The 18,718-nt window shown below is 36.8% G+C and overlaps 1 protein-coding gene across 3 annotated transcripts in view; it reads right to left on the bottom strand.

Annotated features, from left to right (window-relative positions):
* The window catches only part of LOC120539682 (FYVE, RhoGEF and PH domain-containing protein 4-like), a 343,618-nt gene that overhangs the window by 34,406 nt on the left and 290,494 nt on the right, over positions 1-18,718 (bottom strand). For all 3 annotated transcript variants that reach the window (XM_039770027.1, XM_039770026.1, XM_039770028.1), the window contains 4 exons: positions 15,278-15,367; positions 7,024-7,169; positions 1,313-1,469; positions 851-989 (listed from right to left, as the gene is read on the bottom strand). In XM_039770027.1, coding sequence (XP_039625961.1) covers positions 851-989; positions 1,313-1,469; positions 7,024-7,169; positions 15,278-15,367 — 532 coding nt within the window. The remainder of the gene's footprint in view (positions 1-850; positions 990-1,312; positions 1,470-7,023; positions 7,170-15,277; positions 15,368-18,718) is intronic.

The raw sequence follows: 18,718 nt of genomic DNA, 5'->3' as shown, positions 1-18,718 counted from the left end.
GACCTTATCATTGTACTCATCTTTAGAGATTTACAGTACAATATATATGAGGTCTCAACTTTTCTAATAATTAGATATCTGTTATGCTGTTATGTAATTACAAGTGTAAGCACAATAAAATGCATTTCATCTATTTTACAAAAGTCACTGCTCTTCTAATGTTAGCTCTGATGTGTTTAAAAAAAAAAAAAAATTAAAGTGAAATCACTTATCATATTTGCTTTGTGGCAATTTTTTCCCCTGCCCTGATTAGCCACAGTTCATCTTTGTGCCTGAGCTACAATGAAACTCCATGTGAGCAAACATTGGCAAAGATAAATGGCAACAAAAATAGTATAATCCAAGGAAGACAACATGAGAAAGGAAATGGCAAAACACAGTATAACTTAGTCATATCAAATGTTAAAGGCAGCTTGTAGTAAATTGTTTATATGATTTAGATTCAGCTAATGTGAAAATGTGAATAAAGATTTAACTAGAAACCCTAAATATGTAAAACTACTGATGCTAGAGTTCTGAAGTTGTTAAATGGAGTACCTAAAATAACCATTTCACATGTAGTAGAATCATCTTCAGCTGTAAAAGTATCAATTAAGCTTCGAAGGTGAAAAGTACCAGAGTGACACATGAAGACAATAAAGATAATAATTAAACCCGCATAACATGGTCATCGATAACTTCCAGAAGCCCATGAGAACAATGGAAACACATTATACTAGCAGAACTAAATGAATCTGCACATTAGAGCTATGCAAATTTGGAAATTTCTGAGTCAGATTGAAAAAAATCTTAGCATTTCTGCCTAGCAAAAAAAAAATTACAGTCAGTGTAAGCATAAATTGAATCTTACTTTCTGCATCCTTGCGGTCTGAGGAGTCCTGAGGCAGCTTTTTCAGGTAGTCTTTGAGAAGCATTTCATATCGGGGAATCCTTTGCACAGGTTCAAGCATATGGTGCTGTAGCGTCAGACTCCCACATATGTCTTGTTTCTGAAGCAAAATAGTTAAGAATTGAAATGAGTAAAAAGAAGAAGAGACTAATGTTTGAAGAACTCATCAATATTACGCTCACAATATTTATGTCATTATCAGTATATTTTAACTTTTGACAATTTGTCCATTTAAGAGTAGCTTCAAGATGTATATTTTATACAATACACTTGCCCTGAAGAAAAGCACTAAAGACATCCAGCCTGTTCTAAATACTCTATCAACTCTATCACCTTATTTATCTAAATATTTTAACATGCAAGACTTTTTTTCTTAAATCACATTAAATGAACAAATATTAATATTTACTTGAAAAAAGGTACCTGGATATCTTGAATAATGGCTTTGAACTGTGGCGACCTCTCATTCCAGACCTTCAGTAGGTCCATAGCATGATCAAAATTTTTAACATATTCTCCATACATTTTCAGAAAGGGTGCTAGTTTCTGTAGGATGTCACCTATCCTAGGTGTGGATGTCCTTTATGTAAAGGAAAACAGTCAGATCAAAACACTGTACACTACTAAATTTCAAGTAATATCCCTGTAATATTGCATATGGAAAGAGATTATATATATATATATATATATATATATATATATATATATATATATATATATATACTAATAAAAGGCAAAGCCCTCACTCACTCACTCACTCACTCACTCACTCACTCACTCACTCATCACTAATTCTCCAACTTCCCATGTGGGTGGAAGGCTGAAATTTGGCAGGTTCATTCCTTACAGCTTCCTTACAAAAGTTGGGCAGGTTTTATATCGAAATTCTACGCGTAATGGTCATAACTGGAAGCTGTTTTCTCCATTTACTGTAATGGAGATGAGCTTGAACGCCGTGGGGGAGTTTCGTGTGACATCATCACGCCTCCACGTAATCACGCAGTACATAGAAAACCAGGAAGACCTCAAAAAGCGCTGAAGAAAACATGCATTATATAATTGAGAAGGCAGCGAAACAATAAGAAGCGGCGAGTGACATATACAACCATATTCATGAGTTCTGCTACTTCGAAACAAAGCACGATGTAAACCTACACTTTAAATTAAGTTCATAGACAGGCTGCGCTGGCGTTTGTAATTTAGTGCCTGCCCATATAAGGCCGTCCGTCAGCGGCAATCCAATAGCAAACTCCCACTAAATATTCACGGGTGAAGGACTGTGTTTATGGAGAGGAAGATGAGATGGTCAGGGTGGTGTTTGACACAAACTCAGCGAAACTGCGAGAAAAGTTTTAAGTGCCAGGACTAAGGTAACATTAAATACAGCCATGGACATAGCGAGATGGCACCAGCACAGCTGGGAACCTTCCATGCATGTACACCGAGTGGCTCACGTGAACTGGCGCAGTGCACAGATAAAAGCAACAGTTCCAAAGAGCTGAACAAAACCGAATTACACAATTGAAAAGGCAGCAAAAATATGAAGCGTCTGATAAGCATATTCATAAATCCAGCTACTGCGGAAACAAAGCACACGGTGGAAAAAGTCAATGTCCCGCTAAAGGAAGACAGTGTAAAAAACCGTGCATGCAGTGTGTCAGGTCTCAGATAAAGAAGAAGACGAGCTGTTTATTGATGCAGTAAGAAACGAATCGATGAATGAAACCTGTCATCTTTACAACGATTGACAAACACGGAATGTAACTTGAACACAACACATCCTACAAATACGAACCTGATTGAAAGAAATAATGATAATCAAATCCTTGATGACAGCAACACTCAGTAACACTCACAAAACAAATACTGTATATTGACAGTCATGTTACGTTATTTTTAAAATGTTCCCTTTTCTTTTCTAGCTTTTTAACACACTACTTCTCCGCTGCGATACGCGGGTATATATATATATATATATATATATATATATATGCCGATCTACATACTCGAATAATGGATACTTTATTCACCATCAATGATTGTTTTGGTAAAGCCATACTCAGTGTATTCATTAGATGAGCGGTAAAAAGTAACAGCGAGGGAGGATGCAGGCTGTAGTCTTGGCGTCAACTCTATTTGAATTGCGCGATCACATTTGAAAAAATATATCTTTTCAAGTTCTATTTAGTCCATATGTGTCAAACTCAAGGGCCGGGCCACATCCGCCGGCGTGTAATTATATCCGCCCGAGATCATTTTATATACTGTATTATTGTTATTAAAGCCGGGTATATGAAGCGCTGGTAACACAATAAACTACAGATCCCATAATGCAGCGCTTCAGCCGCCTTGCCGAACAAGTTATTGCGAAGCTAGCTCACACGATGCTGAAGAGAAAAGTTGATTCTGAAAATAGAGCCTTTAAAAACCGATGGGAGGCTGAGTATATGTTTACTGAACCCGTGTGTCTCATTTGTGGAGCTAATGTGGCTGTAATTACAGAATTTAATCTAAGACGGCACTATGAGACAAAACATCAGGGTAACCTGAATGCAATGCAGAAGATACAGAAAGCAGCATAATTAAATAAGAATCTGACACTTCAGCGGCCGTTTTAACTCGTGCACAATCACAAAGTGATTTCAAGTGAAGCTGCTTTTATGGGAGACACAAATGCACCAGTGCACCTTGCCCCACTTTCCCTGTTGCCAAGTAATGTTAAACCAAGTCGTCACTACGGTGTTCCCAAATCGCACTTTGCTGATAAACTGGCGCACTGCGCACTGAGTTTGCACGGCGCTTTGGTGACTTTGAAGAACAAAAAGTCCGTCTACATGCGGCTCGAACCTTGTGCATGTTTGGTAGCACATATCTGTGTGAGAAGCTCTTCTCAGTGATAAAGACTAACAAAACAGCACACAGGAGTCGCCTCACTGATGAGCACCTGCAATCCATCCTGAGAATCTCCACAACACAGAACCTCACAGCAAACAGAAACGAACTTCTGGCCAAAAAAAGATGCCAGGCGCCCAGCTCTAAAATGACATATGAGCAAAGACAACTGAATGATTTGATTTGTTATTGCTGAAAGGAACACATTTTATTTATATTTCCAGGTTTTGTTATGCAGCATGTTCATATTTGAATTTGTATAATTTTGACAGGATATATTTTTATGGAGAGCAAAATCTTTTGGGATATTTAAAATCTAAGTTTATTTTTTATATAAAATTACATAAGAGTAAAGAAATTTGAATGTTTGTTCTTTTAACGTTTACTTTATTTCTAACTTGTATAATTTAGACAGGATATATTTTTATGGAGAGCAAAATATTATAAGTTGTTTAAGGTTTGAGTTGATTTATTCACGAATAATATTCCTGTCTGTTTTTACCATTCCTACCAAAGATATTTCTGTCGACTAAATAAAAATTCCTTCTATTTAAAATTTAAATAGAACTTGAACAAATCGATAGTTCATAATATCCACGCAGACTTGCACGTAAGAGCGGAGTCATCCGTTTTAACAAATGCAGCGTATTGACTGATACGAAATAGCTGTGTGTGTATATATGTAGATATGTATGTATATGTATATATGTTTATATATATGTGTGTGTGTATGTATGTATATATGTATTTGTGTGTGTATATGTATGTGTATATATGTAGATATATATGTATGTATACATGTGTATATGTATAGATATGTATATATATATATATGTTTATGTGTGTGTGTGTAAATATATATATATATATATATATATATATATATATATATATATATATATATATATATATATATATATGACAACAACACTCATCACTCACAACAGTGACAAAACAATTACATTGACAATCATGTTACGTTATTTTCAAAATGTTTCCTTTTCTTTTCATAACTTCTTTAACACACTACTTCTCCGCTGCGAAGCGCGGGTATTTTGCTAGTATACTAATAAAAGGCAAAGCCCTCACTCACTCACTCACTCATCACTAATTCTCCAACTTCCCGTGTGGGTGGAAGGCTGAAATTTGGCAGGTTCATTCCTTACAGCTTCCTTACAAAAGTTGGGCAGGTTTTATATCGAAATTCTACGCGTAATGGTCATAACTGGAAGCAGTTTTTCTCCATTTACTGTAATGGAGATGAGCTTCAACGCCGTGGGGGGAGTTTCGTGTGACATCATCACGCCTCTCACGTAATCACGCAGTACATAGAAAACCAGGAAGACCTCAAAAAAGCGCTGAAGAAAACATGCATTATATAATTGAGAAGGCAGCGAAACAATAAGAAGCGGCGAGTGACATATACAACCATATTGATGAGTTCTGCTACTTCGGAAACAAAGCACGATGTAAACCTACACTTTAAGTTAAGTTCATAGACAGGCTGCCGCTGGCGTTTGTAATTTAGTGCCTGCCCATATAAGGCCATCCGTCAGCGGCAATCCAATAGCAAACTGCCACGGGTAAATATTCACGGGTGAAAGACTGTGCTTATGGAGAGGAAGATGAGATGGTCAGATATTTCTGTCGACTAAATAAAAATTCCTTCTATTTAAAATTTAAATAGAACTTGAACAAATACGATAGTTCATAATATCCACGCAGACTTGCATGTAAGAGCGGGTGTCATCCGTTTTAACAAACAGCGTATTGCACTGATACGAAATAGCTGTGTGTGTATATATGTAGATATGTATGTATATGTATATATATGTTTATATATGTGTGTGTGTATGTATATATATATATATATGTGTGTGTATATATATATATATATATATATATATATATATATATATATATATATGACAACAACACTCATCACTCACAACAGTGACAAAACAATTACATTGACAATCATGTTACGTTATTTTCAAAATGTTTCCTTTTCTTTTCATTGCTTCTTTAACACACTACTTCTCCGCTGCTGGCCTTGGTATTTTACTATATATATATATATATATATATATATATATATATATATATATATATATATACACACACACACACATATATATATATATATATATATATATATATATATATATATACACACACAGTGAAAACTTGGTTTACGAGTATTTTGCAAGACGAGCAAAATTTTTTAATAAATTTTGACCTGATAAACGAGCGATATCTTGCAATACGAGTAGTATGGATACACTTTGTCTGCTGAGCGTCATGTGATCACAACTGAGCTGATCGTGCTTCTCTCTCGTGCGCGTGTGTGTGTGTCTCTGTGTGTGTCTCTCTCTCTCTCTCCTTATCTCTCTCTCTGAGGGCAATCTCTCCTATTCTCCGTCTGAGTCTGCATGCCTCACTCATATAGTCAACATCCGTACGAGCGTATACTGTTTACTACAGCATTGTGACTGTGTGTGTGTGTGTGTGTGTGTGTGTGTGCGCATGCACGCACGTGTGTGTGCTGTGAAGTGCGGGTCCCCATCTTGCGCCCCAAAACACAAAGCTGAGTCTCAGTACTTTAACAACACCAGCTTTATTCAGCTTGAAACAGCAACAGCGATGTTACTTATTGTAGCGAGATCTTTATAATGTTCCTTGTATGACCCATTAACAGGAGCTTATAGCATGTCTGCGATCTTTTTGGATGCGCTTATACGGCGAACTGCTACAGCGCTGGGAGACTGCGATTGCTTTGGGACCCTCTGCCGCATGTCGTCCCGTTGGGTGGAATCCCACATGAGTTTAGAAACTCACTCACACCAGACATGATTCTTTTTAAAGGTAAAGTGCAGGTTAATTTGTTTTATGTATTTTTACTTTATATTTTATATTAATCATTTTTATATGAATAGTTTTGGGTTGTGGAACGAATCATCAGAGTTTCCATTATTTCTTAGGCAACTGAAAAGAACAGCAAAAAAATAAAATACTTATACTGGATTATTTACCATAACATCCTATTGTAAACATAACAAAGTTCTTTGAACAGTAATAAAAGGTTTTTATTTATTTTCAACCACTTGCTTCTACTGATCTGAATTGATGTTTTTCAAATCCAATTCTTATTATTTGTAAAATGTCAAATTGAGTACATTATTAAACACTTGAATAAAAAAGTACATTTTACTGTTTAATGTTAAAAGTCAGGTGACCATTACCATATTGCCATTCGTTTTTCAAGGTCTGGTAACAGGAATTGGCTGTGAAAAGCAGTTATTGATGATATGTTGGAAAAAATATTTTTTACTATTTCCAAAGGAAAACTCCCCTTATTTGCTTCTTCTGTTAGCTTGGAACAAAATACCTGGAAATGTGGGCAAAAAATAATAAGCTAATTTAAGAAACTAATTTATCAGATGCAAAAAATATATATACATATATATATATAGCTATTAAACTTTTTATAATTTCATATTTGACAATTGGATAAGTAATTAAGCTAAAATTTGGTACGCTTCAGTAGGTGCATTGAAGATCAAACAAACATAAACAAGTACTAAAGCATACTTTTAGAATTTCCACACATCATAAATAATGCAAAATCTTGAATTTAAAGTTCATTAAAAGTTGTATTTAATGTGTAGGAAGTAAGTGAAAAGTTATGTATACAGTGCCTATCACAGACAAAAGTTACACAGCTCTGAATACTAAAATAAATAATAAAAACAAAAAAATCTAAACAATATAAAATAATAGGACAATATAAAAGTTAACCATAGACGGCAAAGCTACCCAAATGCTTGACTGGACAAATGTGTCTTCAGATGACACTTGAACAATTCAACAGATTCTGCTGATCTCAATGTCAATGGAAGACTGCTGCATAACATTGGAGCAATGGTGTGGAATGTGTGATCTCCTTGTGACTTTAGTCTGGAACAAGAAACTGAAAGGAGATCTAACTCGTCAGATCTCAGAGCATGGCCTGTAGTATAATGCTGAAGGAGGTTCATAATATATTGGAGAGTTTGACCCTGCAGAGCTCTGTAAGCGAGTAACAGAATTTTAAATTGGATCCTAAATTCCACTGGTAGAGAGAATAAAAGTGGGGAGATGGGATACCATTTGCGTGAATGTGTTAAAAGCCTGGCTACTGCCCTATGGACAGACTGAAGACAAGACAAACTCAGACAGGTGAAGAGGGAATTGAAATAATTCACAAGTGTTAAAATGAAAGCATGAATAGGCATTTCCTTCTCAGTCCAGATAACAACAGATCTCAACCTGGATAGGTTTCTTAAATTAAAAAAACAAGAGCAACTGAGATACCCTGATGTGAGCCTCAAAACTCAGAGACTTATCATTTATGAAACTTAAATGTAGAGAGTAGAGATGATAATAAGTTTCTAGGCTTCTAAGCTTCTAGGTGCAAATTGCTATTTTAGAGCAAAATTAAAACTTCAGTTTTCTGAGCATTTAACTTTAAGTAGTCATTTATTAACCTCCTTCAGATAGTCAGCCAAAGAAGACAACTTGTGTAGTTGTGGCTTAAAAGAACAATAAAGTGGAATATCTTTGTCATAAAAATGTTAGGAGGTAACATTAAAAGAATTGATAATTTGAGCTAGAGGAAGCAATACAATGAAAACAAGATAGGTCCAAGAACAGATTCTTGGGGCAATCCACAAGTCCAACAGGAAGAAGCAGAAGTACACGTGCTCACACAGATGGAGAAATTCCTATCAGATAAATATATGGTAAACCAACAAGGGTTGAACTAGTGAAACCCACAGTGTCATTTAACCTTCAATAAAGGGTCTTATAATCAACCATATCAAAGGTTGATATCAAAGATCAAGTATTACTAACCTGGAACACTCACATTTATCTACAGCCATTAATAAATTATGGGACAGTTAAAGGAGGGTTATTTCTGTGGAGTGATTCTTTCAAAAGCCTGAGTGGAAGGGATCCAAAAGCTTATGTTTTTCATGGAAAGCAGCCATTTGCTGCTCAACAACCTTTTCTAAAATGTTTGAGAAAAACTGGTCTATAACGTTTAGGAATGGAAGGATCAAGAATAGTTTTTTTCAACAAAGTGTACCAGACAGCAGACTGGGGCCAATAGTCAATGACTTTTAAAAACAAAGCATCTGGTAAAACATCTACAGTGCTGGAAGATGGTTTATTTTCCTGATCACAGACACTAATTTATCAGGGGACACTGGAGTAAAAGGTTAAAAAAAATAAGGAACATGGAGAACCACCTCCTAAAATATAAGACATTGAAAAGCAGGTCTAACACCTGTGACTTTGTGAACAAAATATTTCAGTCATCAAAATCACTGTTTGAAGATACCAAAATATTAGATGGGGTTGGAGAAATAAAGCTGGAGATTGTATCAAACAGAACCTTGGGGTTGCGCTCGTTATTAGATATGATATTACCAAAACAGGAAGCCCTGACTGCTGTCATCATGTTGTTATGAATATAAAACAGATCTTTAAGTTGGAGGTGATGCACCTCTAAATTAGTGGATTTCCATGATTACTTAACCTGCTGGCAACTAAGTCTAAAACTATGGATATTATCATCCATTCAAGGTGTTGTGTTATCAGCAGCCCCATGTCTTCATTTTAGAGGAGCAACAGTTTATCAGTGCAATGAACATTAAAAGACTGAACCAGGACCTTAACATTGTCACTCACAAAAGCAGCATTGCAAAACATGTAAGAGAATTGTGCAACCATTGTTTCATTATTAATATGTGCTTGCCTTGCCAGTTTGGACTGAGCAGGGTCAAGACTGAAAGACAGATTAAACAAAGTACACTTATGATCACTGAAAGGAATATATCTTAGGGCACAATGCATTCAATATTTACACCTACTCTATGAGTAGGACTTGAAACGTTGTGTAAAATTAAAGGCTTCAGTGATACTCATGAATTTAGAAACTACACTGCACGAAGGATCATTAAAAAAAAAACATGAAGATTGAAATCACCAAACAATATCACTTTTTCCAGTTTGATAACCATGGTATGATGACAGACGAGTAGTCCGATAGACAGAGTTCATCAAGATAAATAAAAACAATGCCCTTCTGTCAGGTCTCAGTCACAAACATAAAATTCAGGTTCTCAATGCAGAATAAGTCATTCATAATAAAACCCTTGCTGGAAACAGAGAGTGTGCTGAAATAGCATTCATAACTGAAGATGACTGGAGATCAGCAATAGCCTGTCCTGGGGCCTCATGTATAAATGGAGCGTACGCACGGAAATGTTGCGTAAGAACTTTTCCACGTTCAAATCGCGATGTGTAAAACCTATACTTGGCGTAAAGCCACGCACTTTTCCACGGTACCTCATACCTTGTCGTACGCAAGTTCCAGCGTCAAAGCAGTGCTACTGTTCCTGTGTGGTTACATCTTATTTTCCTGACGCGGCTTTATAAATACACTGAAACTAATTGCATATTGTTTATTAGTGTAACGCGTCTGATTGTAATTAACTTGTAACAATATAATGGTCCAGGGAATAGCCATAGTATTCCAAATACCATAACTGCTTTAGTGTTGTTACTCTAACTGCACCTTCTTCTTTCAGCTGCTCCCGTTAGGAGTTGCCACAGCGGATCATCTTTTTCCATATTACTCTCACTGCACCACTCGGAGTATTCATATAACTGTATCTGAGTGTGAATCACAGCAGCAGCTGATCGGAAAGAGAATTATCGGTATACAGCTTGAAGTACACGCTGTCTCAGCCACAGCAAAATGTTTCAAAGCCTTTCTTGTACGGACCTCGCGGTTCAGAAACAGTTTCATCCCAAGAACTATAAATGCACTCAATCAATTGCTCCTTGTAGAACTGTTTGTACTTATAAGTACAACCACCCCACTGTAAACTTGCACTACAGCTATAATATTACACAACCTGCGCCACTTTATAAAGCGCGTATTTACATATGATGACGATATCATTTTTAAGGTGAAATGCAGCAAAATATGTTTATTATATTATACAGATAAAACTTGAACTTCATTTAAATAATCTATATTCTTCACTGGGAGTGTCGTTAAGGATAGAATAATTAAACATTTACTACGAAGATATTTCAATGTTCCTTAAACGTTTTGAAGAATCGGCGTCCCCAATTCTGATTGGGTATTTGGGGAAAGAAAAGCAAGGACTGCAGTGGCGGCTACGCCAATATATATTGAATATAAAACAGAAAGAGAAAATAACAACACAGCTAAAAGCATGCGACAAATTTCGGCAAAAGTTAAATGCTTGTGTCATGAGCACGAGGCTGGCTATGCAGTGTCTGCAACGGATGTGGCCATCCACCGTGCATAAGCTACCTTACTGACTTTGGCGGGCGAAGGAGCCACCGATTCATCCTCTGCCCAGTGCCACCACAAGCCTCGTGCCGCCCCTGAGTACTGCTGCAATAAATTATTTCATCGAAGGTCGTACACAATCACTGCGCCGTGAAAGCCATGTTTAATAACATGCTTTAACTCCTATCATCATAAAAATTATATCACGTATACATCTCAGTATTTTAGTTATTCAGAGAGCTGTAATATAACGAATGTAATGGATTCTGTGTCCAGTTGGAGGAAGAGAGCCGGTTTAAGAAGCAAGTAGTAATTCACACACATAGAGCACATAGAAGATCAAATACAAAACAAAGCATTTAACGTGCTACTTTAATTACGATGTGATTTGAGAAACTGGTTAATTAAACAATTTTAAGATGAAGTTTATGACGTTCTACTTTAATGACAAAATAAACTACGTGATTAAAGTGGAAATGTCGAGATTGAAGTTGATATTTCGTGCTTTTTTCCCCACCGTGTGCCTTTTTTTCTCTGTACCCTAATAAGCTTTCATATGACACTCAGACAGTGGGCTACAACTCGCCTTTTCATGGTGACTTTGATATGTGACTTCTTTTTTATTTCCGGCACTGTGCGATTTTGTGAACGTGAGCTTTCAAGTTTCTCCAACACGCTATGTCACTCGATCAACTTTCTTTTGTTGATTATACCACGGTTTATTTGAACAAATAGTATGATTTTCCTTTGCCTCCACTTGGTATTCGCTGAAATTCTTATACAGTATTTTCCCGCGTGCTTTTCCCATTGTCTTTTCACAGAAGGCTGAGCTTAAGGGCGATTTATATTCATTTGCATATTCAAAGAGGCGTAATTCTGGGAGGAGTTGGGGCATTACATAAAGCACGTGCACGAGCGTTACTTTTCACACTGATCGGGATTTATGTAGCGGAAGAACGTGGAAGTTGGAGTACGCACAGATTCCTGCATCTGGATTTTTCTGTGCGTAAGCACATTTCGGCTTTTGTGCTTACGCCATGTTATAGTGCGAGTTCTACGCACGGCGTTATACATGAGGCCCCTGGAGCACAGAGATGTTCCTGCAACAGAGTGGTGTTCCTCCCTCAGTGAACTGCACGTCAACACACCCAGAACCACAAGCAGACAACTGGGATGGCATGATAAGCAAGTAAAATGGGACTCAGGCACGAAGATCTTACACAACACAGAGTAAAGCTAGGTTCATCAGAGCAAACACCCATAGGCAGGTAAGAGTCTAAAATAGTACCATGCTGCCATATCTTTAACTGCACGCTGGTCCTCATCCCACAAAAAAAGTTAAAACTGTTATTCTACAATCGCAGTTCTTATATGAAGCAACAGGGATCACTAAAATACTGCCACAAAAAATAAACCACTATGTCCAAACATTAAAAGAGACCACGTAATAAAAAAAGATAAGTGTGAGCAGCGTAACAAAAAACGTTGAAGCTACAGTGAACATGCACCATAAAGTAGTATTAAAACCAAATAACTAACTTAAACAATAACTCAATTCACAAAGTATTTTTCTAGGTCCATTCACATCAAAAAAGGAAGAGTCTGCCTACTTTTTTCATATATGCACCAAACAACTAACACTGCATTCAGCTTGAGGTGCACTAACTACTGAAGGTAAAGTGCTAAAGGGAGACTTCAGCACTCACATGGAAAGGACAAAGATAACCAGAGGGGTGTAACTGAGAGGAATTTCTTTCTTAATCTGAAGCCGAGGGGTGTTTTGTTATTGGATCTCTGTGTTAATCGCCATTTATACATAACAAACATATTCAAACATAAGGATGCTCATAACAGTATCTGTGTACCTTGGGCTAAAAGTCAGTGAATGACTTCATAGCTGTGTTATCTGATCTGAGGCTGAACGTTTTGCAGTCTTGAGCAAAGAGAGGTATGGGGCTGTCAACTGATCTTAACTTGGTGCTGAGGTGGTTAAGTCAGATGATGCACTCTTGGACAGACCTGGAATGTCTAAACAGATACTAAGGGTTTGTTAGGAACAACTAGTAAATGCCTGTGGGGTGGGATGGGATGAGTTCATTTTTTACCTTCAGAAGAGCTTCTTCTGCATCTTGAGCGAGATCAAGAACACGGAGATTAAATGAATAATGTTTAAGATATCAATAGTGGAAATAACAGTAAGGAGCTATGACCAGAAGATTATTAGTGGCTGTCATGGTGGCAACCACTTGTGAACACCAATGGTAAGGGAAGCGGTCAGGGTCAGTTTAGAAAACTGAGGCCTTTTGTGTAAAGGCAGGCCAAAAGGTTGAATGTATAACAGTGTCTGAAGGAAAGACGTTGCATGGGTGGTTTGGTGAGCCTATGGAAACTGACGTTCACACAGCCTTGAAGAGATTTTGACAAACAATTTCATTACTCAGGATGTCAATTAGGCTGTTCTCAGCAAGGGTAATGTTAACCTCAACTTGGTATAAGGTTGAGAGTTGAAAGTAGCACTTCGAACAAATTCCTCAATTCAGTGGATCTTTGCTCCACAAAGGGGACAGTGATAGAAGCACTGACAGGGAATCAGACGATTTTTGTGGCCAAAGTGTTAGAAAGGTTTTTCAGTGGCAAATGGTGTGAAGGAGATCAGATCAGAAATGCTATACATACTGGATACTGTGGCCAAAGTGATAGAAAGGTTTTTCAGTGGCAAATGGTGTGAAGGAGATCAGATCAGAAATGCTATACATACTGGATATTGTGGAGTTGTGGGGGAAATGGCATTCTATAGTGGTGGTTCCTACTTTTAAATGGGAGTTAAGAGGGACTAATCCAATTACCATGGAATTCCACCCCTCTATCTCCCAAGGAAATCCTACGCAGTGGTATTAGAAAGAAGACTGACAAGATGATCATCATATCTAGAAAGAACAATACAGAAATCCAGATTCTACAGTGTGCTGGCTTTGGAACATTTGTCCTAATCTTTACCCTTTCAGATATTTGAAGGACTGTTTAACCATATACTGTAATCTAAAGTATAGTTTGTAATCCACTGTGGTGTAAAATTGAACTCCTGTATTTGCAGAGTGAAGTCATGTTTTAGGAAATCAATTCAAAGTGTTCATTTAGGTGTGTTTTTTCCTCCTGATCATAATTTTTATTGACATAAGGAACAGGATTGGAAATAATGTAATTTGGGAATATAAGGATTGGGCACCTTCATACTGGAGGAGCATGATCCACTTCTGAAAATGAATGGCTTCCTTTCATCAGGTGAAGGGTGAACAGCTGCCACAAATGAATGAGTTTAGGGCCAGGTACATGAGTGAATGCAGAGATGATCGTAAGACTGACCAGAAAATCAAAACAACAGGGGTAGTTTTTCAGACTTCTAAGTGACACAGAGGTGCCACAGTAGCAATCTCATCCTTCATGTTAACAAAACCATATCAATAGTGGTTTTAGATATCAGCAAACAGAAGGCAGAATGCACTCCAGGTGTGATGCTGTGCAGATGGTTAGCAGCTTTACATTTTCTTGGTGCCATCACTGCTGACCTGAAGTGTGCAGAAGATATCTTTACTATCATCAAAAAAGTACACCAATGCCTGTACTCTCTCAGATATCTAGAGGAAGCACAGATGTCTCGATCTATGCAAATAATACTAACTTTTATTAGAGCAAAACTGTGTCTGCCTGCATGCCATTCTTGCAAAGTATTTGTTTAGAACCAAAAAAAAATAAATAAATAAATAAAACAAACACATATGGAGAATAACGAAGCCAGCACAGAACACTACAGGAACGCAGCTGCCTTTTGTCTAGGACATACTATATACAATACACACTGCCTTTGAAAAGTCATACAGTATTATTAAGAAGTTATGGCATCCTTCACAGTCACTTTTGCCCTCTCCTTCATTCTATTACAGTTTTTATATATACAGTATTATTTAGTGTTGCATTTAGCATATGGTGTGTTATTCATCGTCCATGTTATATTCATTGCCTATCTTTAGCATTACAGTATTATCTCTAATCTGTAGGAGATATGAATGTCATTGATCCATGTACCATAATAAATTTTAACTTGAATTTGAAAAACAAGAACTCACCTGATCCAGGAGATTAAGCCTGTTCACATAAGCTTTTTCTGTGTGTAAAAGTTCATTGGCGATATTATAAAGTTTCTGCTCATTTGATTCCTTCAGAAGAGAAAAAAAGATTTTGAAATTAAAAACAGAGCAAAAGAAACAATACTAATAATTGTCATTGAATCATTTAGCTTTATTGTAAGAGTTCTCCTTAGAGCCATGTAAGCTAACATATTAGCATATGCACAGACTAATAACTTTTGTGGCTTTGCATATTTTACATCTCATAACACTCTATCCAAAATATAACCTGACATTTTTATCTAATTTTATTTAATAAGTTCATTGTAAAATTTATATAGATGCTTGTGAAATGATGCCTCATTAACAAACATTGCAATATTCTGAGGCAGTCTAAGAGGCTGCATGCTAGAACATGAACTATTGTACAGAGAGTATACTGCTGTTGAAAACCACAGTTAAATATAATTATTCTACAAACTGTTTGCATTGTGATTAAAAAAAAGATTACATTTCCCTCCACATTTTTGTTAGCGTAATTGGTGAATATATATATATTTAGTTTTAGTGTGTTTTTTTTTTGCCAATTCAAGGTGTGCCATTACAAGTTTGCCTTGCACCCAAAGCAGCTACAATAGTTCTCATCATCCAGTGACCCTAAATGGAATTAAGAGGTGTGGGAAATGGGTGGATTGTCAGTAATAGCAGATTTGATTCTGGTTATTTAAAACTTTACAACCAGAGAATAAAATTAGCTCAAATAGATTTTTCCTACTAGAAAACAGAGAAAGTATAAAGGATGGTGTAAATTTCAAAAGTTAGGCGAAGATGCAGAAATGACATCAAAGAATATCACACAAAAATAACATATTTTTAGCTCATTTCTGTGCGATTTCATATCTAGCTGTCTGTGACAAGTCTAAGAACCATTCTTTTATTTTCTTAGACAGATATCCCCCCTGAAACAGCTTTTAGCAGTTAGATATCATGTATAATCATCTTACCTTTGGTCGCGTTTGTTAACATAACATATGAAATACCTAGGTATAAGCAAAGCTCATATAAAAAAAAACAAGGTATAAAGGTGTCTTTTTAACCTATCTAACAAAACTTAATATGCTACAGAAAACCACAGAAAAATACATTTCACAATTGAAAATGCACAAATTTCCAATCTTGCATATAACATTTTTTTAAAAACAGCACCTTTAAGAAACATAAAATATCAGAAACACTAGATATAAATAACTAATGAACTATACTAGAAAAAAATCTAATATTGTTAAAACTTTTTCTAATGTGATCAAAAAATCTTACAACGATTATAAACCACCTCCAACAAGTGGCATGTTAGGATAGGAAACCATGTTCAGGGACCATCTATCTAGTGATAATCTTACCATTATTTCCAACACTAGATTGCTAGTGCAAGAATAGTAATGCATAGAAATGCACCCTCGATACTGTAACCCAATGGGAAATTGATCTAAATCTATAAAAAATATATTTTTTTGTGTTAAACTGCAGAGCTTCTGTAGAATATGGCAAGGAATCCATTATTGTTATTTTAAAATAAATCTGCTGGACTCCTGCCAGCGCCTTGGCTAAACTCCTGTTGTTTTATGTACAACAAAGTTGCCATCTTTTTATTGCTAATTACTCTCTGTTTTGGTTGAACAGGGGTTTAATGCAGTTTATGACTGCAATTCTTGATTATTTCTGCATGTGATTGACTATGTCTCAATGCATGCTCAATAATCCAGGTAAGGAAATTCTAGAAGGTTGATTCTGTTCATCAGACCAGTGTTCCTCCCTGTCCGGGATGTGCACATCTTCATCACTCAAAGAGTGACCACTGTCCTGTATATGTAAATAGAGCCCTGGCCTGACAAGGTAGCTCTTCTGTGTTGTGCCATCCTCTTCACCAGTGGTTGTTTGGTTTTCCCGATGTATGATTCACAGCAATCCTCTTGGCACTTAACTGCGATTGTCTATACTGTATTTCTAAATTAACAGATTAATATTTTGCCTATTTTGCTTAACTGAGATGTATATTTGATTGTCATATTATAATGTTTCTTTTCTAATGTAGATTTTTGGAAATAATAATAAAAAAAGAAACGAGGACAGGTGGTGTGATTTGCATGAACAGTGGTATAAGAAGACAATATTGCCAGGTATGTAAAAAATTAGGTTTGTATCTCTGTATCGTGCCCTCTACAGAGATTAATTAAATTAGTAAAAACTGAACAGAGTCTGGTCAGAATGACAACTGTACTTAACAAAAATGATACTTTGACATGAGATGATCAAACAACTACACAAGCTTAACTGGAGATTCCTGTGAAGCCATGTAATCAACCTGACATAATTTGGTACCTTTTGACTATATTGTATATGGCAGTGAGATGGCACTGGAGATGAGGTCACTCACATTTCTGAGGAAGGAAACAGGACGTTCAGAGGAACACCTCACTAGGAGGACTGAGATTATCACAGCACCAGCGTCAAAGATTCTGCTACTCAAAGAAACTGGGCACTATTCACAGACATACATATAATGACATTAACCCCTTCTTGAGACCAGCTGTGGCTTGTCTCAAGCGACTTTTTCTGCCATGGACTGGCATAGGGTCACATCAGTGCAGAGTCCCAGTTGTCCTTTGAGGATAATAACTGCACGTACCCCACATGCTGACCATGAACAATGGCACAAAGGCCTCAACTGGTGCACCCCAAAGTAGTATCACACATGGGCGTCGGATGACTCCTCTAAGGGCCGAGGAAAGGTACACAGTAACCTGCCGAGATGAGAGGGGGGACTACCACTGACTTTGTCCTGTTGTTCTTCTTCTCTCACAGCACGAGAAGCCGCCCAGTAAGGGCACTTAATACTGCCCCTTCCGGAAGTGGCGCTATGAAAGAACAGCCGGCAAAGAGAAAGTCGTCTTTTGCCGGGAGACTGGAATGAGCCGCACAGTGGAGCATGTGACTTTCAGAAAGATTCCTTCAGAGAAAGGATTCCTTGATTGGGAAAGTGCATCGGTGCTGTTTTTGTTACCTTTGTATATTTTGCTTGTTTCGTCTCCCTATGATTAAAAGAGATGACCCAGCTGGCATCCCAACATTCAGACTGTTTCTAGTCTGTCCTTCCACCGCCCGACCACAGTAATCTTGGCCTGACAGAACTACTTGTGATAGCTGGTCCCCTCTACTGTTCAGCAGTGGCAATATTAATTTCATAGACATCACAGCAATGGACCTTAACCTACTCTTTTGGACAGTAGGATTATTGTTTAAATATAAATAGTGCAAATAAATTTGTTTCAGTGTGTCAGTTTGTAACTTAACATCAAGGCAGGGATTGTTCATCATAAATTTTCTCATGAAATCAGATACAATACTATACACAAATAGTACTTAGTACACTTGCCTGAAAGA

Source organism: Polypterus senegalus, chromosome 11 (assembly GCF_016835505.1).
Source record: "Polypterus senegalus isolate Bchr_013 chromosome 11, ASM1683550v1, whole genome shotgun sequence".
NCBI classification, from domain to species: domain Eukaryota; kingdom Metazoa; phylum Chordata; class Cladistia; order Polypteriformes; family Polypteridae; genus Polypterus; species Polypterus senegalus.
The sequence above is the reverse complement of the archived record's forward strand: the minus strand, read 5'-3'. Positions and strand labels throughout refer to the sequence as shown.